Raw genomic sequence first — 26,352 nt, forward strand, 5'->3', positions numbered from 1 at the left:
GAGTCATTCCCTTGAAATGGAAGTGTGCCCCAAGAACGTCTTACTGCCAACTGGCAAAGGGCGAAGAGGGGTTACACAATATCTTGAGCCTGATACATACCTTCTGGTGCACCAAAGAATGTCATGTGAGGTCTCAGATGAAAGCCAGTGTGTCACATTTCACAATGATTTGATAATGTGTATGTACAGATATGAAAGGAGTTAAGTATACACACTGAAAATATGTTCTTGAAGTCTGTGTCAAGGTACTGGTCACCAGCAAAGGTGAAAACAGGTTTTCTATCAGACAAGAGACGTTTATCCACCTATTCATTTACATGTAAATTAAGTATTGTCTCATTCACAATGGGTCGCCAATCACCAATCTGAACTGAAAGTAAGTTAAAGAGCAGGGGGACTTCAGAAAACAAACTATCAGAAAGAGAAAAATAGCGAGCTGGGGGCGGGGGGGAGGAGAAAATCCTGTGTGGAAATTTACATCAAATGTTTCCTCCTCTATATTTGAGAGACAGAGGATGATCAGGCACCCTTCACTGAGGAAGTAAAAGTGTAGCAATTTTGCTTCATGAAAGAGGGATCTCAACCAGGCTTGGCTGAAAATGCTGGAGAGAATTTCAGTTGAGGTACGTTTCCTTCCACAAGAAAATAACTTGTTAGTTAAGTTTAGTCTCTAAAAAGCATGTTATGATTTTGTTTTACACGTAACCATTTGCTTCTAGTATGCTTACTTATTACTGGAATCTCCATTTTTTGATAATAGACTTATTCTTGTTTTCACTATAAATATATCTAAGTAGTAGGGTGTTAAGCCAAGTGATGGTCTTGAGTTGAATCTTACAAGAATGTGTGCGCTGTTCCTGTAGGAATAGTAGGCCTGGTAATTCCATGAGCGTTCAGTGGATAAGGGGCTGGATGTTTTAGGGAACGATCTGAGTATTCGGGGATTGGCACACGCTGATCACTGGCTGTACAGACAGAGCAAGGCTTGCGCGGGCCTAAAACGTAGTGCCTGTGCTGCCCGAGGCTGACGGTTTTGAGGAGGTACTCTGGAGATACCTGGCTGCCCCTAGGAAGCACTACAGGAAGGTCCTGGACCTCACAAGGAACACCTGACACCTACAGCTAGGAGGAGCATCTCATCGTCACCACAGATGTCACACACAGCGGCAAGAAGTGTGGCAGGTCCAGTTCTTCCTGGAGCACTATTCTGGCAGTAAGCTATCCTGTCAAGATGGATTTTAGTTTCCCCTGATAGTCATTGGTGAGCCTGTAGATCAATTAATACAATTGGCCTCATAGAAGACAGACAGTATTCAGCAAGGAGCGCCTGATAGCTGTAACTCTAATTGTAAACTCACTGACAAATGTATTTTGCATCCAAAAAGGTCATAAGAACAGCCATACTAGGTCAAACCAATGATCCATCTAGCTCAGTGTCATCAGACAGTGACCACTGTCAGATGCTTCAGAGGGAATGAACAGAACAGAGCAATTTCAACTGATCCATACCGTTGTCCAGTTTCTTCAGATCCTTTGCTCATGGGGTCACTCAGATCTCCTTTAGATCATTCCTGCGTGGCATGGATGATCAAAGATCCAAAGTGGGATGCTGGAAAAAGTACTCAAAACCCCTTTGCCTGTACCTACATACTTTTTTCCATATTCTTACAGAAGCAGCAGGGATAGACATCGGAATGACCTTAGCTGGCTCTAGAAGCCCTTCGTTAATGGGCAGTTCCATTCTGCCCAATTGAGAGGCTGACAAATGCCTAGCAGCTTGTGCTGCCTCTTCCTGGAGGATTGAGAGGGAAGGTCAACAGAGCGTCTGCCAGCCATCTCATCGGGTTTTAAGAGAGTAAAACTGCAGAGGGAATGAATGGACGCTTGATTGCGTCATCCAGGGACAAAGTAGTTACTGGTGCTTTACGTCTTCCTTACTGAGCTCTTGCTCCACTACCGCTTGTTGAAGAGTTGGTACCATGGCCAACCGTGGGAGGCATTTAGGTGAAGACTACCTTGATTGGACGTCATCTGGGCAGCTGGTTTCCTGAACGTATATTTATTCCTCAAAGGGGCCCAATATGGGCAGGGCTGGCAGGAATAGTGAGGAGGATGTATACTAGTTAGGGGGCTCTTGAGCAGAGCTCGCTGATGTGCAGGTGCCTCATGTGAATTCCTCCCTAGGAATTCCTCTAACTGTTGTTGTTAAATCACAACAAATACTTAAAAGAAACCTCAATATTAGCTGTCAAAATTATTGCCTTTCAGTGTCCCATTGGGTTATCTGCAGAAGAGGTGGGTCACCGCCAGGAGAGGATGATCTGCTACAATCCTCCAAGGACACCAAGAAGGCCAAGTCCTCTTCCATGAGAGGGGCCCAGTGTTCTGGGGAGACCTGCTCAGTCAGGACTATAGTGGATACCATTGGGACAGGAGATCAACTTGGTCTTTCCACTGCCTCCAGTGAATACCAGTGCACGTATAGGTTTCTATTGGGCACTGATAACAAGAAAGAACATGGAAGTGTTAGAAAGGTGTAAAGCTCTCCTCAAGTCCCACATATTTATGACACACCAAGTGACTCCAGAAGAGAGAACAGCAATAAGTCTAGCAGCTCTAGAACTCCAGAGCTCTGACTACCTTTCAAGCCCTGCCATTGAAAAGCTCAAAAAGAGGCTGGATAGCCATCTGTCTTTAAAGGTTTACACAACAAATCCTCCATCTTTGCAGGAGTTAAACTAGATGATCCTTGTGGCCCCTTCTAATCCTATGGTTCTATGATTGACACATTATGTGACCTAGGCCAAGTCAGTGCACCTCTGTTAGCTTCCACAGCCCCTTCTGTATATTGGAGATGCCTATATACCACTCAAAGAAGTTGCAAGGAATGCTATTTCAGTGTTTTGAGAGTCCTGAACAAGAAGCATTATAGAAATGCCAAGTACCTGCATACACATAAAGGAGCCTGGCTCATTTAAAATGTAGCTCATTAAAGTTACCCTAATGAGATTGTCCCTCATGGAAAAGAGATGTTTCTTAGATCATCGTCTTCATAACATTGAAATATATGAGCCAGGACATAGTCTAAAATAGGAGAGAACACTGAAGTCAAATTTCAGAACTTCCCTCATCACCACAGAGAAAGTTTAAGGCAAGGAGAGGGGGGTTAATAAAAAGAAGCGTAAAACCACACGGTACTGGTGCCTGTTTTACTAGAATATAGAGGTATTTTAGGTTATAAATTTGAGTGTCTTCAGGTTTACACTGTAGCAGTCTTGGATAGAATGGCTTTGGTGTAATCCACATTTATGATTACAATACAATTTAAGGGAGTTTGTAAAATAAATATAGTCCAAACAATCTCTTATTTCTTTGCTTTATGGAGTTTATCTGTTATATGACTTCAGACTAAGTGCTGTATTTCCCTAGTTATTAAAGAATCCACTAAAAAGTTCAAGCCATCACAAAAGTTAAAGAAAAAATTGGCAACAACGAAAAAAACAAAATGTAAACTGTCCAACAACTTCAAAACTAAATTAAACTTTCAGTTAGTTTCATCGCATAAGCTAACAGTCAGTTAAATCCAATTCCGTTCTCACCCAGACTTCTAGATACAAAGGAGATAGATCATTAAACCAATGATCTAATACATCCTAGGATAACAGACCATCTGTAAACAAATTCAGTACTGTGTGTACAAAAACTCCAACATAACCAGTCTTAAGTTGAAAAAGGAGGAGGGCAGGCATTAGGGTGGCAGAATGCTGTAAAGCTTTACCAAAGAAAGCTTTAGTATTTTATACGACCTATATGACACCTAGAACATTCCCCAAAAGCAAAGTGTCCTCACCTGAGTACTACTGCAGTGACTACTGCATCATTCTGGACAAATACAGTCAAAGAAGAATCCAGAAAATAAGACTGGTATCTTGGAATATAAGGACATTAACTGGAAACAAAGTGTAAAGCTGGCTCAGACACTGATGAAAAGGAAAGTACAGATTGCCTACACTCAAGAGACCAGTTGGAAGGAAGCAAAGGCAAGAGATACTGGTGATGGCTATAAGCTACTATACTGTGTGTTGAATAAGAAATTAATATATAGCTTTGACAAAGTGATGCAGGAACGTGTAGTGGCTGTGGCTAGGATAAGTGACAGAATAATTCTCATTCAGCTAGCTCTTGAGAATATGAATCAATGGTGGAATAATATTGCAAGTAAAGTTCAAGAATGTACAAAAAGCCTGTTTGGTGAAACAAAAGCAAGAGCCTTTCTTCCCTAGGGAAATCTGGTGGTGGAAACTTTGAGAGGCCATGAAGGAAAACAAGTGCTTTAATTTTGGCAAACAATTTTCCAACAGCAAGATTTTCATGAGTAAAAAAACCCCAAAAAGATAGCAAAGAAAGAGGTGGCAACTGCGAAGGCTAAAGCCATAGAAGGTTCATATGCCCGCCTTGAAACGAAGGAGGGTGAGAAAAATATATGAATGCACAGACCTGCAATAAGAGACCTGAAGTCATTGATTGAAGTATTTCCACTTTCATCTTTAATGACGGAGATCAAGGAGAACCAGATTAAGGAATGGTGGACAAATTACTCTGAAAGGCTTATGAATGAAGAGAATCCAAAAGAACCATGCCATACAAGTTCGTACAATACCGAGAGCAATGAGACATCTTGATTGGGTACTATAATTCAAACAATAATCCCTGGAGTCTTGCATTAAATTTCTGAGGTGGGAAAAACCAGGATCTAGGCCTTGTAGAGATACAACACATTTCACAGAAAGCATGAACAGGGGAAAGAAAAGAGAAATCTACTATGGAACTATAGTTGGCTATGAAGAAATCTGTACCAGGTAGATCCAACAGATCCAAGAACATGGATGTTACCATTACTTAATTTTACAGAGAAACGATCACCTTCAGAGCACCATGATTTTGGCCAAGGAAACTGCAACACTATACCCATGTCTTTCAACAGACCATTGTGTCTTACACATTACTTTATCTGCCTGGTCACTTCTATCTTGCTCCTATTCACCTAACAATATCTTGTAGCACAGCATCAAAAGAAAAAATATTTCTAGTTTATTAGAGTTTAAGATACCTTTTAAGTCACACTTTTAAAATATTCAACAGAGAAGATGATCCTGAACATTAGAGAGACTAGGTGGGTGAGTATCTTTTACTGGGCCAACTCCTGTTGGCAAAAATGACAAGCTTACGGTCACACCATCTGGAATGGCTAATGGCCACGAGTGCCGATCTCAGGTCAGACCAACAAAAGCAGGGCAGACACCCCAAACTGGCAGTATTTTCTATAATTAGTAAGAATGAGATTATGTCATGAAGGTAATTGAAGTCATGGATTCCATGACTTTCATAGACCTCTAGGACATTTTCTGCTTCAGCCTTGGGCACCCAGAGCCATCAGCCACCACAGGGGCACCTGCAGCTCTGAGTCACCGGGGCTGCGAACGGGACCCAATTGTGGCAGCGGGTGGTGGACACACACACACACACCCTCCAACAGCAGAGCTCTGGCTCTCTTCCTCTCACCCCAACTGGCCTTCCTTCTCCACGTGCAGCCATGTCTTTTCACAATATAATCTTCCTATCTCTTTGGAGGTCAGCCGAATGGTTGTTTCAATTCCTGTGGATACCAGTCGGTGACAGCTGCAGTCCATTGATTGTCAGTGAGCCTCGCTATATGCCTGCTCTCAACAACGACGTCCTGCACTCCACTCTGCTTTCTGATCACTTCACTGGGGACTGGGTCGCAGACTGAAATTCCCAGAATTCTTTTTTCCATCGCCTTCTCCATGACAGACAGTTGCTGCTCCTCTGTCTTAGTCAGTGCCCACGTTTCACTGCCGTACAACATTGCTGGCAGTACTGTTGAGTTGAAGAGGCTGGCACATGTTGCATTGTTGATTTTTCCTTGGAGGACATCCTTAATAGAATTGAATACGCACCAACCTTCTTGCTTTCTTCGCGAGAGTTCGCCTTCCTGATCATGGCGCATGTTAATTTCTTGGCCCAAATAGATATATTGCTTAACTTCTTTTATCTGTCCGGTATGCCTGCTCTCACATGTCTACACGTTGTTCACCAAAATACGAAACAACCGACTCTCAGAGTCTGGATGAGCAGCAGCCAAGAGCAGGCAGGCTTTTGAAGGAATTTCAGCACAATGGACCATATTTTCACTATAAACCAGCTATTGGAATGCTCAAGGAAATACAAATTCCCTTTATGTATTGCCTTCATCAACTATGAAAAAGCATTCAACAGCGTAGAGATCAATGTAGTGTTTAAAGGTCTTGCAGAGCAGAGCAACACCACAAACTATATCAAACTATTAAAGGAAGCAAATTCTGACTGCACTACAGATATAACTTTATTTGATACTCCCCTTTACATCCCAGTTAAGAAAGGTGTGGAACAAGGAGACACTGTTTCACCAAAACTCTTCACAGCCTGGCTCAAAATGGTAATGAGGCAGTTGAATTGGAAGGGTGGAATCAACATCAACGGAGAGCAGTTAAATCATCTCAGATTCACGGACTACATTGTGTTGATCACCAAAAATTCTATCAAACTACAGAAAATGCTGCAAGAACTCCACACAAAAAGCAGCCAAGTCAGACTGAAATGAGACTGAATAAATTTAGGTTTCAGAGTAACAGCCGTGTTAGTCTGTATTCGCAAAAAGAAAAGGAGTACTTGTGGCACCTTAGAGACTAACCAATTTATTTGAGCATGAGCTTTCGTGAGCTACAGCTCACTTCATCGGATGCATCCGATGCATCCGATGAAGTGAGCTGTAGCTCACGAAAGCTCATGCTCAAATAAATTGAATAAATTTAGTTTTGGAACGGTTAGATATCTTGTCAAAAGCCCCCCTCTATTTTTAATAAAAAAGTCACAGACAGGTCATAGGTTTCCATGAATTTTTGTTTATTAGCCACAATCTGTTTGCGATTTTTACTAAAAACAGTGACAAAATCTTAATCTTATTAGATCTCACCAACCTAGTACCAAATGTGAACGCCCACAGTACTACAATAAGCGTATAACGGAGTCACAGACAGTTCCCTTAAACACTCCAGTCTCTTATTTCTAAACAAGCTTGTCATAAATATAAAGGGAAGGGTAAACCCCTTTGAAATCCCTCCTGGCCAGGGGAAAGCTCCTCTCACCTGTAAAGGGTTAAGAAGCTAAAGGTAACCTCGCTGGCACCTGACCAAAATGACCAATGAGGAGACAAGATACTTTCAAAAGCTGGGAGGAGGGAGAGAAACAAAGGGTCTGTGTCTGTCTATATGCTGGTCTTTACCGGGGATAGACCAGGAATGGAGTCTTAGAACTTTTAGTAAGTAATCTAGCTAGGTATGTGTTAGATTATGATTTCTTTAAATGGCTGAGAAAAGGATTGTGCTGAATAGAAAAACTATTTCTGTCTGTGTATCTTTTTTGTAACTTAAGGTTTTGCCTAGAGGGGTTCTCTATGTTTTTGAAGCTAATTACCCTGTAAGATATCTACCATCCTGATTTTACAGGGGGGATTTCTTCATTTCTATTTTTATTAAAAGTCTTCTTGTAAGAAACTGAATGCTTTTTCATTGTTTTCAGATCCAAGGGTTTGGGTCTGTGGTCACGTATGCAAATTGGTGAGGCTTTTTATCCAACATTTCCCAGGAAAGGGGGGGTGCAAGTGTTGGGAGGATTGTTCATTGTTCTTAAGATCCAAGGGTCTGGGTCTGTAGTCACCTAGGCAAACTGGTGAGGCTTTTTACCAAACCTTGTCCAGGAAGTGGGGTGCAAGGTTTTGGGAAGTATTTTGGGGGGAAGGACGCGTCCAAACAGCTCTTCCCCAGTAACCAGTATTAGTTTGGTGGTGGTAGTGGCCAGTCCAAGGACAACGGGTGGAATATTTTGTACCTTGGGGAAGTTTTGACCTAAGCTGGTAAAGATAAGCTTAGGAGGTTTTTCATGCAGGTCCCCACATCTGTACCCTAGAGTTCAGAGTGGGGGAGGAACCTTGACAAAGCTGAACTCAGTCATCGTTTGACTTCTATATTTGTGTGAGCAGCTCCAATCAGGCCAATGGGGCCACGAGTGGGAGGGAAAATTCTGTGCCTGCTCGAGGCTTGCAGTTGGGGGGGGCAACACCCCAAAAATTCTAGGTTACTCCCAGTCCCAAGAGACCAGTCACTCATCCAGGTTGAGTTGCATCCTAGATCTCACACCAAAGACAACGCTGGTAGCCCATTCTATAGAAAACTAACTAAAGGTTTCGCAAAAAGACAAAGAGTACTTGTGGCACCTTAGAGACTAACCAATTTGAGCGTAAGCTTTCGTGAGCTACAGCTCACTTCATCGGATACATACTGTGGAAAGTGTAGAAGATCTTTTTATACACACAAAGCATGAAAAAATGGGTGTTTACCACTACAAAAGGTTTTCTCTCCCCCCACCCCACTCTAGTGATCACTTTAGATAAGATATTACCAGCAGGAGAGTGGGGTGGGGGGAGAGAAAACCTTTTGTAGTGGTAAACACCCATTTTTTCATGCTTTGTGTGTATAAAAAGATCTTCTACACTTTCCACAGTATGCATCCGATGAAGTGAGCTGTAGCTCACGAAAGCTTATGCTCAAATAAATTGGTTAGTCTCTAAAGTGCCACAAGTACTCCTTTTCTTTTTGTGAATACAACATGGCTGTTACTCTGAAACCTAACTAAAGGTTTGTTAGCTAAGAAAAAGAAATCAGAGTTATTGAGAGGTTAAAGGAGATAAAATATGTACAGCTGAGTCACAGTTTATAATACCAAATGGTAGCAGAGATGTAGTAATCTACCAGTTCCCAAGAGTCTCTCAGGGCTACCCAGAATAACTCTGGAAAAAGAAAAGGAGTACTTGTGGCACCTTAGAGACTAATCAATTTATTTGAGCATGAGCTTTCGTGAGCTACAGCTCACTTCAGTTATTTTGCCCTTTTAGAATAGAAACAGTCCAAAGAGGAAGGATTTTCCTTCGTATCAATATTTATATTCATTCTCTTAGAACAATCTGACAGGACAGCTATCACGTGATTTCTCCTTCTTTGATGGCTGAGAGAGGGGAATGCTTTTAGAGTCTTTGAACTCTGAATGCTCTACAGAATGACCACTTGCTTTGAAATGCCTGAGATGCATTACCTTTCTAATAAAAGAGTCCTTCATTTGCATTACACAAGGCTTTTTCACATTTGGAAGGTCATTTAGACACAGGGGGTCATATATAATGCAAAATATTAACAAGATACAGATAAGTGAAAAAAGTGCCTGCAAAATTTCATTAATTCTATTAAGTTTAAACACCTAACCCATGCACATACATTTTACAGCCTCTTTTGATCTTCTGCTAATACACAACTGAATTGGCCTGACTTCCAGCTGTGAGTTTGTCAGTTTTCAGCCGACCCTACAATTTTGATCAGAACTGCCATCAGCCTTACACTTACACAGAGCTCTTCAGATTCCTCAGACCCAGAGTCTGTCATCTTCCCTTCTGGGAAACAAGTTTCAGAGTAGCAGCCGTGTTAGTCTGTATTCGCAAAAAGAAAAGGAGGACTTGAGGCACCTTAGAGACTAACAAATTTACTTGAGCATAAACTTTCAAACTTACAGCTCATGAAAGCTTATGTTCAAATAAATGTGTTAGTCTCTAAGGTGCCTCAAGTTCTCCTTCTCTTTCTGGGAAAGTCATTCTTCTGAAGAAGAGAGCAAGAAGTTAACTCTTTAGACTTAATCTGGAGGAAAACTGGACTGGAGAGTCCTTTCACCTGGTAAGTCTTTGAACGTCAGATTTTAAACAGCCTCCATCTCCACAATAATGGCCCAAGGTGATGGACTCTGACATGGAGCAAGAAAATAAGCATTTCAAATACTTTGACAGAAGATGCACAGGGACCTACTTTTGCAAAAAGTTTCAAGTGTAAGAATCTTCTCCTCCAGCAGTATAAATGCTCAAGATTCAGTTTAGAAAACAGTATTGGGCTGTAAAGAATTAAGAGGTTTAAGTCACAGGAGCTTTAAGTAATAAGGTTAAAACCAGTATTCCTTAAAGGGACACAGTCCAGGCTGGTAGCCAAATTTTTGTTACTTATCCACTGTGTTTTGGATTGCAGATAGACTGGAACAGGACACGTCCTCCTGCTCTGCACCACTACTCTGTTCTATTAAACATAAGTTAAATTCATAAGAATCCTACTCAGTTTCAGTAAAAAGCATCAGGGGTGTAAGTTCAGTGCAGGACTTCTGGAACCTCACTGTCATGCTGTCTCTCTTATATACACGCCCCTCTCACCAATACAAGAGAATCTCTGTCAGCTGAATTGCACCCAAGTGGTTCTTGCACAAGCTATTTTTGTGACATTCCTAAAAGTAAGTCTGCTCCATCAGTTGTGCAATTGCAGTAGATGACCCACCTCTGACTAGACAGAACAGGAAAAAAGCACCATGACTGAATAAATTCAATTGTGGATGCTGGGATTTTCTAGACTACCTAACAGAATTAGGTACCCAAAAGCCCACTGAATTTCAATGGGAGCTGGAGTTTTAACTTCCTTAGGACTCCTTTGAATCTCTTCCCCAAGTCACCACCTTCACAAAACATTAAGGACAGCATTACTGCAAAGAAGTGTACTGTACAGAACTGAAGAGATGTCTGGGATTCACTAACTGGCAGTCTCTCTTTGTGAATTTGAGATTGCCACAGAAATGTGTTCAAAGACACACCATTGCTGGCAATGCCATCTTCTTGATGAGGACAAGAGATAAAATGGTTAATGATGCAGAAAAGGCAGAAGCATTTAACGAATAATTTTGTTCTATACTTGGAAAGAAGCTGGATAATGTACTTGTATCATATGAGGTTGATGAACTATCTTCCAATCTATTAGTAACTGAGGAGGATGTTAGACAATATCTGCTATGGATGAACATTTTTAAATTAGCAGGCTCATAAAATGTGCACTCAAGAGTTCTAGAAAAGCTGGCTGGAGAAGGTATTTGGCCGACTGATAATTTTTAATAAACCTTGGAATACAGGGGAAATTCCAGAGGACTGGAAGAGTGCTAATGTCCAATATTCAAAGAATGGCAAGCAAAACAACATGGGTAATCATAGGCCCTGGTAACCTGACATCAATCCCAGGCAATATAATGGAAAAGCAGATGTGGGATTCAATTGATAAAGAATTAAGAGATAGGAATATAATTAATGCTATCAACATGGTTTTACGGAAAATAGGTCTTGTCAAGCAAACCTGATTTCATTCTTTGATGAGATTCAAAGTTGGGTTGATAAAGATAACTGAGGAGATGAAATATACTTAAGACTTTTATAAGGCTTTTGACTTAGTACCACACGTCATTCTGATGAAAAAAAATTAGTACTACACAACATCAATGGGGCACATTAAATAGATTAAGAACTGGCTAACTGACAGACCTCAAACAGTGGTTGTCAATGAAGAACCATCATCAGATGTGCATGTTTCTAATGAGGTTCCGCAGAGATCATAATCTTTTTCCTAATATCCTGTTACTTTTGTTCAGGTGTGCTCTATTACAAAAGGATATTAAAGGTCACAAGCAGCATGAAACACACTCCAGAACCATCACCCTCTTCAATGCATCATAGGTGCTAGCATAACCTCACCCTGAGGAATGTTCATGTATGTGTATGTGTATGTGTATATATATATATATATATATATATATATATAAAAAGATAGAGCTTATTTTGCCTAGATTTCACATGACAAAACACGCATTTGTTACAAACTTTTATGCTTTTTTTTAAACCAAATCAGAACACGGAATTTATAGCAGGCAGAAAAATACAGATTATAATTGTGAGTTAAACAGGGTGTGTAATATACACGTTTTAATACAAATGGTTGCCCTAAGTCCCAGCTAAGGTCATTTGAACAGGCACCTAGTTATAGCCACCAGTAACAGAAAGGTACATGGTATTACACTGGTTCAGGGATATAACACTGTAAAATACAGGATTAATTATCTTTTCTCCATTTATCCTACTAAAAGAAAGTCAAAGTATCAAAGGATAAAGGACAAGCTGCTCTATGGAAGAGTTAGGACCATATCCCCATTATGATAATGTTAAATAACAAAAGGAGTGAAAGTAGCCTGACAGAGGTTAATACTTATTAGCCATCCTAAGACATGTACAAATATATTTTTGTACTTCCTGTAGCTAAAGTGTATCAGAAGTCAGATTCCATTTGTAACAGTTAGTACTCTGCTTTTGTTCTGTTAAGGACAGAATGAAAACAGTTGACACTTTAAAAGTTATTTTCCAAGTCATTCTAGCACCATAGCCCAATTTGCCAAGGTCCAAATATCAGAAACATTTGTGTGACAGGAAACTTGAAATAATGTGGGATTTGGTCCTTTACTGTAAGGACTTCTTATACCTCAGTTTCATTATTCTATTTTCCATGTAGATAATTCCCAACATATGTGACCTCCCTCAAGATAAGAGACATGTAAGAAGTACACTAGCAACTTTGTCAGATGCTATTCTTTCATACGCCTATTTGTCTCAATTACATCGTGCCTCTGTCAATGCTTTTCAAGTCCAACTGTTATTTCCCTTTTAATCTCCACAAGAAAGAAAATTTGTAGTATTTATTTTGAGTAAAATAAAATATCTGTTCAAACAAGCTAGTGCTAAAAGTGCTAATTACAAACATGCTACATTGGAGACCCAAATTAAGAGACCTTCACTCCCAAGCCAGCAAAAACTGCAAGTGCGGGATTCAGCCCCTGAAATGGAGCACAGGTTACTACTGACCTCATTCTGTCTATTTTGAAAAGCTTGCTAATGGGCTATAGAAGAAGCTATGGCCAAACATCACAATGACAGAAGAGAGAAAGAGCATCAAAGTTCTCCTCTTAACTGAAAGCAAACACTATACTACTTCAAGAAGGGATTTAACAGAGTGAACGGTCCTGCTCAGTAATGCAAAATTAAAAAGGATCCATTTCCATTTTTTCAATGCTTGCTTCCATCATCAGAATTTTCACATGGGGTTCTAATAGGTGTACAGACAAACGCATTAATGTACTAACTTTTGCTAATATTGTACAGTATAAAAACAAAAATGAGTGAGATACTCCAACACTCCTAGCTAATTTTGATATAAATGGAAATCTCACCTACTGAGAGACATTTTACCCCTTCTTAGCAGCAAAATATACATACTTCACAGAACACACACAAACAAGATAAAGTCCCTCCCTGAAGATTTTTAAAATCATATACAAAGTAACTGATGCAATAATATCATATACAAAGCAACAGTTCTGATGCAGATGGATGTGGTGAGCAGCATAGAAAAGAGGAGAGGAGAGGAAGTGAGTTTTAAGGAAATATTTGCAAGATAGGGGGAGGGAACTGGGTAGACAAAAGATAGAAGGTTAATTCGCCCCATAAGTGGTAGGCAGCACATAAACCAGCACAACACATAGGGTAGAAGGATTAGGAAGACTGTACAAAAAGAAAAAACACTAATTTAGGTAAGGGGAAATTATGCCACATTTTGAAATGATAGATAGGAGCCAAGATGTGATGTACTGAAACATGGTAACTAAAAGGATTTCAAGGGTTGCGTTGGAAGGGATTCAGCTGTAGTCAGGGCAAAAGAAGAGGACTTTAAATTGCAGTATTGTAGATAGCCAAGATTGGGGAATGAAAGGTAGGAAAACCAAGGGAGCTTAGTGGAATCAGGCAAAGAAAGTACGACACTGATGGAATTTTTAGTTTAAAAAAAAAGTGCGACAAGGATGAATCATGGGTAATTAATGCTACAAATGTATTATTATTTCCAGGTACTCTGAAGTTCCTTTCAGGAGGTTTTTTTTAAACCTCAGGTACATTTCATCTGATTTTTATGTTTAGTCTTCTCATATATATATTTTTTTAAACTACTTGCTTCTGACCCCTCCAACTATTATTTACTAATCCTATTGCTTCCCGCACAAGGTTTGCTCATACATTTTCCTTTTCACTGACGTAAACACCAAGCAAAAACACCACTTCAAAACGTGGGCCTTTTTAGACCTCACTCACTTACCTCCCATTGCCATTTTATTTCCTCCCTTGGGTTACAGGACCTGGTTTGCTTCCATTTTAATTTGGCCTACCTCTCATGTGTGTCTCCATTCTATGTTTAACAGTCCGCATTCATCTGCTCTTGAAATTGCCTCCTTTTTCAGTTACATGGCTTTTCAAAACATCTTTTTTCAAGTTGCAGTAAAATGGCTGCATTTTGGATTTTAGCATTCAGTTTCCTTCCTTCCTCTATCCCAATTCAAGCTAATACTTCAATTTTTCAAACCCTACATATGATGGAAACCACTTCAACACAGCACCCATAGTTCCAACACCTATGCAAGAAACTTAGTTTTGAAAGTAATTAAAGCTTCCAGTAACTCTGATTTAGTTTTGACATTATTGGAATCTTTCTCCTAATTTTTTGCTCTTCCACTTCTATGCTTAAGTAGTCTAAACACAGTCCTTATATAGTTCCTCCCTTAGATGCATAGAAGATTAGGGTTGGAAGAGACCTCAGGAGCTCATCTAGTCCAACCTCCTGCTCAAAGTAGGACCAACCGCAATTAAATCATCCGAGCCAGAGCTTTGTCAAGCTGGGCCTTAAAAACCTCTAAGGAAGGAGATTCCACCACCTCCCTAGGGAACCCATTCCAGTGCTTCACCACCCTCCTAGTGAAATAGTGTTTCCTAATATCCAGCCTACACCTCCCACACTGCAACTTAAGAACATTGCTCCTTGTTCTCTCATCTGCCATCACTGAGAACAGCTGAGTTCCATCCTCTTTGGAACCCCCCTTCAGGTAGTTGAAGGCTGCTATCAAATCCCCCCTCACTCTTCTCTTCTGCAGACTAAATAAGCCCAGTTCCCTCAGCCTCTCCTCATAAGTCATGTGCCCCAGCCCCCTAATCATTTTCATTACCCTCCACTGGACTCTCTCCAATTTGTCCACATCCTTTCTGTAGTGTAGGGCCCAAAACTGGACCCAATATTCCAGATGTGGCCTCACCAATGCCGAATAGATGGGAAAAATCACTTCCCTCGATGTGCTGGCAATGCTCCAAATAATGCAGCCCAATATGCCTTTAGCCTTCTTGGCAACAAGGTCACACTGCGGACTCATATCCAACTTCTCGTCCACTGTAATCCCCAGGTCTTTTTCTGCAGAACTGCCCCTTAGCCAGTCGGTCCCCAGCCTGTAGTAGGACGGAAGAATCCCATGCACTAAGTGCAGGACTCTGCACTTATCCTGATAGAACCTCATCAGATTTCTTTTGGCTCAATCCTCCAGTTTGTCTAGGTCACTCAGGACCCTCTCGCTACCCTCCCCCTACCCTCCAGCGTATCTTCCTCTCCCCGCAGCTTAGTGTCATGCGCGAACTTGCTGAGGGTGCAATCCATCCCATCATCCAGATCATTAACGAAGATGTTGAACAAAACCAGCTCCAGGACCGACCCCTGAGGCACTCCCCTTGATACAAGCTGCCAACTAGACATTGAGCCATTGATCACAACCTGTTGAGCCTGACAATCTAGCCAACTTTCTATCCACCTTATAGTCCAGTCATACAATCCATACTACTTTAACTGGCTGGTAAGAATACTGTGGGAAACCATAGAATCATAGAGTATCAGGATTGGAAGGGACCTCAGGAGGTCATCTAGTCCAACCCCCTGCTCAAAGCAGGACCGATCCCCAACTAAATCATCCCAGCCAGGGCTTTGTTAAGCCTGACCTTAAAAACTTCTAAAGGAAGGAAAGTCCACCACCTCCCTAGATAACCCATTCCAGTGCTTCACCACCCTCCTAGTGAAAAAGCTTTTCCTAATATCCAACCTAAACCTCCCCCACTGCAACTTGAGACCATTACTCCTCGTTCTGTCCTCTTCTACCACTGAGAATAGTCTAGAACCATCCTCTCTGGAACCACCTCTCAGGTAATTGAAAGCAGCTATCAAATCCCCCCTCATTCTTCTCTTCTGCAGACTAAACAATCCCAGTTCCCTCAGCCTCTCCTCATAAGTCATGTGTTCCAGACCCCTAATCATTTTTGTTGCCCTTCGCTGGACTCTCTCCAATTTATCCACATCCTTCTTGTAGTGCGGGGCCCAAAACTGGACACAGTACTCCAGATGAGGCCTCACCAATGTCGAATAGAGGGGAACGATCACGTCCCTCGATCTGCTCGCTATGCCCCTACTTATACATCCCAAAATGCCATTGGCCTTCTTGGCAACAAGGGCACACTGTTGACTCATATCCAACTTCTCGTCACCCCAGGTCCTTTTCCGCAGAACTGTTGCCTAGCCATTCGGTCCCTAGTCTGTAGCGGTGCATTGGGTTTTTCCGTCCTAAGTGCAGGACCCTGCACTTATCCTTGTTGAACCTCAGATTTCTTTTGGCCCAATCCTCCAATTTGCCTAGGTCCTTCTGTATCCTATCCCTACCCTCCAGCGTATCTACCTCTCCTCCCAGTTTAGTGTCATCTGCAAACTTCCTGAGGGTGCAATCCACACCATCCTCCAGATCATTTATGAAGATATTGAACAAAACCGGCCCCAGGACCGACCCTTGGGGTACTCCACTTGATACCGGCTGCCAACTAGACATGGAACCATTGATCACTACACGTTGAGCCCGACAATATAGCCAACTTTCTACCCACCTTATACTGCATTCATCCAGCCCATACTACTTTAACTTGCTGACAAGAATACTGTGGGAGACTGTGTCAAAAGCTTTGCTAAAGTCAGGAAACAATACATCCACTGCTTTCCCTTCATCCACAGATCCAGTAATCTCATCATGGAAGGCAATTAGATTAGTCAGGCATGACCTTCCCTTGGTGAATCCATGCTGACTGTTCCTGATCACTTTCCTCTCGTGTAAGTGCTTCAGGATTGATTCCTTGAAGACCTGCTCCATGATTTTTCCGGGGACTGAGGTAAGGCTGACTGGCCTGTAGTTCCCAGGATCCTCCTTCTTCCCTTTTTTAAAGATTGGCACTACATTAGCCTTTTTCCAGTCATCCGGGACTTCCCCCGTTCGCCACGAGTTTTCAAAGATAATGGCCGATGGCTCTGCAATCACAGCCGCCAATTCCTTTAGCACTCTCTGATGCAACATGTCCGGCCCCATGGACTTGTGCACGTCCAGCTTTTCTAAATAGTCCCTAACCACCTCTTTCTCCACAGAGGGCTGGCCACCTACTCCCCATGCTCAACCATATCAAAAGCTTTGCTTAAGTCAAGGTATATCATGTCTATCACTTTCCCCCCATCCACAGAGCCAGTTATCTCATCATAGAAGCCAATCAGGTTGGCCAGGCATGACTTGCCCTTGGTGAATCCATGTTGACTGTTCCTGATCACCTTCCTCTCCTCCAAGTGCTTCAAAATGGATTCCTTGAAGACTTGCTCCATGATTTTTCCAGGGACTGAGGTAAGGCTGTAGTTCCCTGGATTCTCCTTCTTCCCTTTTTTAAAGATGGGCACTATATTTGCCTTTTTCCAGTCGTCCAGGACCTCCCCTAATCGCCACAAGTTTTCAAAGATAATGGCCAATAGCTCTGCAATCACATCAGCCAACTCTCTCAGCATCCTCAGAGGCATTAGATCCAGCCCCATGGATTTTGTGCATGTCCAGCTTTTCTAAATAGTCCTTGACCTGTTCTTTCACCACTGTGGGCTGCTCACCTCCTCCCCTTGCTGTGCTGCCCAGTGCAGCAGTCTGGGAGCTGACCTTGTCTGTGAAGACTGAGGCAAAAAAAGCACTGAGTACTTCAGCTTTTTCCACATCCTCTGTCACTAGCTTTCCTCCCCCTATTCAGTAAGGTCCTTCACATCCCTTGCTAGCTGTATCTCCAATTGTGCGTTGGCCTTCCTGATAACACCCCTGCATGCTCAAACAATATTTTTATACTCCTCCCTAGTCATTTGTCCAAGTTTCTACTTCTTGTAAGCTTCTTTTTTGTGTTTCAGCTCACCAAAGATTTCTCCATTAAGCCAAGCTGGGTGCATATTTGCTCTTCTTTCTGCACATCGGGATGGTTTGTTCCTGCACCCTCAATAAGGCTTCCTTAAAATACAGCCAGTTCTCCTGGACTCCTTTCCCCTTCATGTTATTCTCCCAGGGGATCCTGCCCATCAGTTCCCTGAGGGAGTCAAAGTCTGCTTTTCTGAAGTCCAGGGTCCATATTCTGCTGCTCTCCTTTCCTCCTTGTGTCAGGATCCTGAATTCAACTCTCTCATGGTCACTGCTGCCCAGGTTGCCACCGAATTCTACTTCCCTACCAAGTCTTTCCTCTTTGAGAGCAGCAGGTCAAGAGGAGCACGGCCCCTAGTTGGTTCCTCTAGCACTTGCACCAGGAAGTTGTCCCTAACACTCTCCTTAATTCAATCCATGAACATTGACTGCTTCTGTTTCAACATAATTTGGCAATTTGGTATACATCTCCTTTCACCTACCACACACAGGTTTTGCCATGCTCATCATGTCTAAATCACAGTGTCTCTAATGCCAATCATCAGTGGTACTTGTGTATCAGGACTTTGCCTGTCTCCCATGTTTGCTGCTGGACAAGAGTATACTGAAGTTTTCTTTGAAGTGCCAGTATTCTCAGATATAGTATGTATGTGAAGTCATACAGCATGTTTTGTTTTGTTACATACCTGGGATATGATGCAATTGTCAAGGATTAAATGAACATTTATTCATTTCAGCTTTTATTTATTATTCGCTTCATGATAGCACCCAAGCAGGATCCAGTACAAATACATTGGAAGATACACTCCCTGCCCTCACCTTTTAATCTTTTACATATAAGAGCAGTTCCACAAAAAGTAGAAGTTTTGTTTATAAGTACTGGCACCCTCCAATAAGTGTTAGTGAATGTCAGTATAAAGGAAATCCCTTACCTGCAACAGTTCTTGAAGCTTTCACCTCACCAGATCCCCAGTTTTGGATCTGTCATTCCAGTGCAACAGGCCAAGAGCTCTTAGATATTTTACCCTGTGAGAGTGTAGCAGAGTGCAAACCCCTGTCTGCAGTTTCCATTTGCCAGTACCTCAGCTCCTTCTAGAAACTTTTCCTCTAAAGGGACGGAAGAAAAGTAACAGCTTCTAACACCACCAAATCAAGAAGGCTTTCATTTTTCTACTGGGGGTGTGGGGGGAAAGGAGGCAATGAATGAACATATCAAGCTACATAGTGATAAGAACAGCATTCCTGAACTTTGAAGTAAAGTTACTATGAACCCACCAAGGTCAGAGTTTCCACTAATCTCTTCATCTACTTGGCAAATAGGAAGTTTTCCCTGGTGGGTGTTGAGGCCAATACGATCAATAGCTATGAAATGTAAGCTTTAATTTCCAAAGTAAATTAACTTTATAACCTCTGTGGTTGTAAAGATTAACCTGAATGCCAAGTTAATGTATCTGACGTAGAAGTATCCTCACAAGTCTGCAGCGATCACCTGTGAGGATTTCATTCTTGAAGCTCAAAGAATGTCTGTAGGAATACAGACCCACATTAGAGTTAAGTGAACTATGGTTTTAAATTGAGTTGGGATATCTGCATGAGCAATAGGCCCAAACCATGAACATTCAGAACAGAAGTCTGCTAGAGGGAATGGTAATATGGTCAGAAATCAAAGCAAGTCAATTTAAATAAGGACATCCCAAAATTAAACTAACCTTCAAAGGGGACTGGCCTCTCCTATCTTGGAGCATAGACAGACAAACTGGATTCACTCCCGAAGACCAAATCCAAGCAATAATGTTTGCAAAAACAGAGCGCCCACCATCCATGACAGGGTGTACAAAGCCCTGACCAGGCAAGAAGGGGCTAAAGAGCAGCTTTGTGCTCATGCAGCCTGTAGCCCATAGGATTATTTTGCTAGCTATTATATCCTACTAATCCATCCAGCAGTATCAATTAATAGGTTTCTTTTTCTGAAAAAGATCTTTCGTTCTTATATTTTATCAGTATTAATTCTTTGAAATTTAAGATGTGTTGAGGCATGTATTTCCTAATAATAAGCTTTGCTGAAATGCAAGAAGCCTACCACTCTGTAAGATCCAGTAAGATCTGCTATATAGCAAAAAGTATAATCAGTTATAAATGTATCAGCATAAAAGTTGGCAATCTTTGGCACAGATAAAAATGGTCCCTGAACTTTGGGGAACCAAAGGGAGGAACTATCTACATTACATCACAGGTTTATCGGGCTTCTATAACTGGCTGGAAACCACAGGATGCATCCGACGAAGTAAGCTATAGCTCACGAAAGCTTATGCTCAAATAAATTGGTTAGTCTCGAAGGTGCCACAAGTACTCCTTTTCTTTCTGATAAGTCTGTAACACTATCTTATGCTTGTAGAAACTGGCATAAAGTTGATCAGTGACTGGAGCCAGAAGTTCACTTGCTACATGAGCTGAAGTCACAATCATCAGGAAAATGACCTTCAATTTTAGAAACTTACACTCATAGGAAGAGTGATTCAAAATTAGCTTTTACAGTAACTCCTCACTTAAAGTCGTCCCAGTTAACGTTAAAAGAAAAGGAGGACTTGTGGCACCTTAGAGACTAACCAATTTATTAGAGCATAAGCTTTCGTGAGCTACAGCTCACTTCCTCAGATGCATATCGTGGAAATATGCATCTGAGGAAGTGAGCTGTAGCTCACGAAAGCTTATGCTCTAATAAATTGGTTAGTCTCTAAGGTACCACAAGTCCTCCTTTTCTTTTTGCGAATACAGACTAACACGGCTGCTACTCTGAAACCAGTTAACGTTGTTACATTGCTGATCAATTAGGGAACATGCTCGTTTAAAGTTGTGCAATGCTCCCTTATAACATCATTTGGTAGCCACCTGCTTTGTCCACTGCTTGCAGGAAGAGCAGGCAGTTGCAGCTAGCTGGTGGGGGCTTGGAACCAGGGTGGACCGGCAGCTCCCCTATCAGCTCCCCATTCCCCAGGCAGCAGCCACCCAGCAGGCTATCAATTGCCAGCAGTTCAGCTGTCCCTCCCCCATTGCCATGTGCTGCTCCTGCCCTCTGCCTTGGAGCTGCTCCCCGGAGCCTCCTGCTTGCTGTGCGGGGTGAAGGGCTGGAAAAGGGGGTTGTCAGGGTGTCCCCCTCCCCCTGCTCCTGCACCCCACTCATCCCATTTTCATAGAGCAGGGGGGACACATGACAGGGCTCAGGATGGAGGGAGCTTCCTGGCAGCAGCTACCATCTCAGCTTGTTGATTAACTTAAAAAGGCAGTGTACTTAAGAGTGGGGTCAGCATACTTAAAGGAGCAATGTGCATTTCTCTCTCACACACAGCATGTCTGTCTCTGTCTCCCCTCCCTCAGTTTGTGCTGCCTTGTAGAGTTTACGATTATATTAACAACGAGTTAACCCTTGAGGGCTCAGTAATTGCTAGTTCATCATTTAGCTGTAAGGCATTCCCTGGGAAATATCCCACCCTCTGACTTCTTCACCTCAACCAAGCTTCACAATCATCATCACTTCACAATCAAGCATCACAGTATTAAAACTGTTTGTTTAAAACTTATACTGTGTGCATGTGTGGAGAGAGAGACTTTTGCCTGGTGAAAAATATTTCCCTGGAACCTAACCCCCCGTATTTACATTAATTCTTATGGAGAAATTGGATTTGCTTAACATCATTTCACTTAAAGTTGCATTTTTCAGGAACATAACTACAACGTTAAGCGAGGAGTTACTGTATCTGCTTTGCCAGACTCAATAGCATTGCACAGCACAGCGGGCTTTTTAAATTAACATATTTAAAAACCTCTAGACCCAAATCAACTGGAGAAGAGACTGATGAGAGACCAGTCTAAACGTTGACTAGTCCACAACAGGATGCCACTGAAATAGCAACCAAATGAATCCAGATAAAGATAGTTCACAAGATCAGCTCAGATAGGTCAAGGTTTCTGCAAGGAACAAGGAAAGGTTGTGTCGTTTCCTGTGAAGTCTTTGCCCTTGTACTCCTTCATAGTAAACATTTTCCAAGGGAGTTTTCCAGCTCCTCTGAGACTACTGCAACTCTCAGCATCTTGATCGTCTATCTGCCTCTCCCGAAGGGGCTGAGATGAGGGGGCCTGGAGCATTGACAGAGCTTCAAAAATAGTCACCGATACTGGCTGGGGCCAAAGCCATTGTTACAAAAGGCACATAAGGCTCCATCACAGAGGCCACAACTCGGCCACACTGGCAGCACTAACTCTGAGGGCCAGAACAGGAGCCTCAGTACAAAGCACTCCAGCTACACCTAAAAACTACTGCTGATTAAGTAGGGAAGAGAGATGACTTGAAGCCAGTCTGACCATCAAGCCTGTTCGGATAGCCAGAATCCCTGTCTCTCTCTGTGCTTTAGCACATGAATGCAGCAGGAGAAAATCCAAAGGTCCCAACAGAGAATAGTGTGAAGTGAAGAGCTTCAAAGGGGATGCATCAAGGAGCTACTCACCCTCTTGGCACCTCCAGTCTTTTTGGCCCAACAGAATAAGAAATTAAAAGCCAGCCTGAAAATCTGATAAGCGGCGTAAACCACCCTCAGAAAGTGAAAAATTACAATTTAATATGAGACAACAGCTATGATGTAACATGGTGATGACAAACTAATGGGTGATCTTAGGACCCCATTATTGTGCGAGGTGCTGTACAAAAACATGGCAGGGACTGTCTTTTTGCTCTGAAGAGAACAGATGGAGACAGGTGGACGGGGGAGCACACAGAAACATTGAGACAATACTGGTTATAGACAGTAGTCACAGCATTCTAGCAGCCTAACGGTTGCCAAATTTTTTGTAGCCAATTCGGAAAAAAATACTACTCATTCATTACAGCCAACTATGTATGCTGTATTACAGCAGCAGAACTGAAGTTAATGACAGCAACAAGTCCTTAGAATTAATCCTGTTTTTCAGGGGTTAATACCATCACTGTTTTAATGTGCACCCAGCTGAACTATAAAAAGCAACTAAAATATTTTTTTTTCCGCTTCAAGGGTTTGCCCCAATACAGTGAAGAGCAGCCCTCTCCCACTCCAGTTTCCTCTGCCTCACCTCTAATATTTTCATACCTGGAAAGTTTCCATCATCTTTAAATGGTCTGGGGTCATGATGGCCTTTGTATTTAGACATTTTAAGACCTTCACCCTGCAAACATTAATGGACATGCTTAACTAAATGTATGCAGGACTAGGGCTTTACTTTCCATGCCACCTCCAACCCTTGCTTAAATTACTGGGGAAGCTTTCAGTTTTAAATACTGCATTAACATTCAAAAAGATTTAAAAACAAAAACAAAAAACTGGTTCAGAGATCAAATTTAGAGGTTTGTGTTTTCTGAACATTTTGAGAGAGATGTGAAGCCAAATTTAACACCTAATTTTCCTATCTAATATTGCCACAATGAAAGATCATAGGAGATATATCATGCTACTTTTACATAAGGATCAAATACCCTGTCAATAGTGTCTTACACAGCATATGAATCAAAGGGTCTGATAAGAGTGCACAAAATTGCCACATACAAAATAGATACAAAATATGAATATTTTGGCACCTCTCTAGGACTCCTTCAGCAAAAAGGTAGTTGATTACATGCATACAGAGTGCTTCTTTCACAAGGCATGAGACCACCACCTTATACTGTTACCAGCTCAGGAAGTGAGCAAGCTATTGAGCTCAGAAACCCAAATTCAGATGAATTTTACATTTAGAATGAATTGCGAGGCCAACCAAGGTTTGTTTTCCTTTAAGCAGAAATAACAGGGTGCATGGAGATAGCTCAGCAATAATGAACTAAGACACAACTATCACAATGATTATTGCTAGTCATGTAAATTTTTGTTTATTTTAGTTTTTATTACTCCAATTACTGCCACAAGGAAATTAAATGAAAAAGCTATTTAATAACATGATGTCAGATGTTGACACAAAGGAACAGCAACAAGGAAATCCAGAGTTAAGAGTGACAATCATCTTTCTCTTATTTCAAGGTTGGTATATTTCCTATCAATTTAGCAGAACTGAGCCATCTGTGCTTTGCTACCTAGGAACAATAAGGTGATTTGTGAGAGCTATTTTCCAGCAGTTTAAACTAGTGACCAGGAATCAGGAAGTCCTACACTCTAATCCCAACATACAGGGGCTCTTCTGAAGTCTTGACAAGAGAATTTCACGCCTCTGCCTCAGTTTTCCATTCTATAACATAGGGGGAAATAGTTGGTTTTCTACCTCTTTAATCCATTAATCTTCACAGTCGCTCAATGTTTGTGACATGCTTGGAACTGTGCTTAGATAGGACACTGATGGGGCCCTAGAACGACTAAAGATTCCAGGGCAGTGTCAGCATTCAATCTAAATTTCCTTGGTTGAACCAGAGCATATTCAATCCCCTAACATTTTAGGGTTTCACCTTATGTTTATTTTAAACACTGTGGAAGTAACATGCCCCTCACCTGACCAAACATACCTTCAATCAAAAGTAATACCCTGGTGAGGCAAACACTTTGCTGCATTTCTGTTCTGTCCTCGGTGGACAGAGTTAGGTACAAGCAGCCGGTGTTTAGACAGTAATACAAAAGAAAGATAGACAGAAAGAAAGATACTGAAAAGTACAGCCAGAAATAAAAAACAATGGATCATTATTACCAAGACAGAAAACTGTTCCTGTGCAAACAAGAATCACCAACCACACCCGCCCGCAGACTAGCGGAGCAAACCCTATTGTGTAAAAACATCGCACCCCAACCACTCAATGAAAGAACAGCCACAAAGACGAATCCCGGCGTTACACAATCACCGGACGGGCCAGTCCACAGATTGGTCTTGAACGGGACCGTACAGCCTGGAGCGGGAGACCCATCTGAAGCCAGCGGCCGAGGAGATCTCGCCAGTTGATGAGGACTGCCGTTTCTTCTTCCTAGTCGCTACTGTCCAAACCAGCGCTCCGGCGAGGCGCAGGCCAAGGGAGGCAGGGTCCCTACACCCCGCCGTGCGCACACTCGCGCGGCGGCGGCTGCGGGCGGCTCGGGGCGCAGCTCGCCTCCTCCGCGCGCCCCGCTGCCGCCCCCCGCCCGCGGCGCCGCGCGCGCCCGGAGCCGGCTCGCGGGAGGGGCGCCGCGCGCGCCCGGAGCCGGCTCGCGGGAGGGGCGCCCCGCTCAAGGGCAGCGGCCCCGGCGCCCCCCGCGCTGCGGGACTCCGCGCCGGCGCCTCCCCGCGCGCCCCCCGCCCGCGCACGGCTGCGGGGAGGGGGCCGTGCCCGGAGCTGCTCCCAGCCTCGCCAGGGCCTCGAGCTCCCCCCGCCCCGGGGGGCGGGTCGCTGGGGCCCCCCCCGGCCCAGCCTCGGCGGAGCAGGCAGGTGGGGCAGCGTCCCGCGGGCAGACGCCGCGAGACCCCGGGGGGGGGGGCGCTGAGAGCCGGGGGGGCCCCCACAGGGCAGCGGGGACCCGAGCGGGGCAGGTCCGCGAGCCCGGTCGGGGGGCGGGCGGCGGCGGCGGCGCGGACTCACCTCGCACGCAGAGGAGGGACATGGCGCGGGCCCCGCGCGGCTCCCCTCAGCCGGACCCGCCTCAGCTCGGCCCCGCGAGGCCGCCCGCCGCCGCCGCCGCTCCCCGCGCTCTCCTCATGCCCCTGCCCGGGCACGGCGGCTCCGGACCGTCCGCAGCAGCAGCAGCGCCGCCTCCCCTCCGGCCGGGGCGCGGCGAGTCAGGGCGCGGAGCGGGGCCGGGCGGGCGGCGGCGCCATGACCCGGGGGAGGAGCCGCCCGGCGCCGCGGGGACAATCGCCGGCTCCACAGGGCAGCGCCGCGGCCAATCCCGGCCCGAGGGGGCGGGGCTGGGACAGGTGAGTCGCCCCCTCCCACCTGGGGCTCGCCCCGCCCCCCAGAGAACACACACCCCCCCCCCCAGCCCGGCCCCGCCCTCAGCACTGACCCAGCCCCGCCCCCCGGAGAACGGCCGTATCCCAGCCCCGCCCCTGACACCGCCCCAGCCCCGCCCCGCGGAGACCGCTCCGAACCCGGCCCCGCCCCCGCTTCAGCCCCAGCCCCGCCCCCCGGAGACCGCTCCTAACCTGGCCCCGCCCCCGCTTCAGCCCCAGCCCCGCCCCCCGGAGACCGCTCCTAACCTGGCCCCGCCCCCGGTTCAGCCCCAGCCCCGCCCCCCGGAGACCGCTCCGAACCCGGCCCCGCCC

General features: G+C 43.9%; 1 protein-coding gene across 8 annotated transcripts in view; it reads right to left on the bottom strand.

Moving 5' to 3' along the window:
• Positions 1–25,980, bottom strand: part of UNC13B (unc-13 homolog B) — a 381,168-nt gene extending 355,188 nt beyond the window's left edge. For all 8 annotated transcript variants that reach the window (XM_073343305.1, XM_073343304.1, XM_073343298.1 and 5 more), the window contains exon 1: positions 25,670–25,980. In XM_073343305.1, the coding sequence (XP_073199406.1) occupies positions 25,670–25,691 (22 nt within the window). In that variant the 5' untranslated portion in view covers positions 25,692–25,980. The remainder of the gene's footprint in view (positions 1–25,669) is intronic.
• Between the last annotated feature and the right edge of the window lie 372 nt (positions 25,981–26,352).

The sequence above is a fragment of the Lepidochelys kempii genome, chromosome 5 (genome assembly GCF_965140265.1).
Source record: "Lepidochelys kempii isolate rLepKem1 chromosome 5, rLepKem1.hap2, whole genome shotgun sequence".
Taxonomy (NCBI): Eukaryota; Metazoa; Chordata; order Testudines; family Cheloniidae; genus Lepidochelys; species Lepidochelys kempii.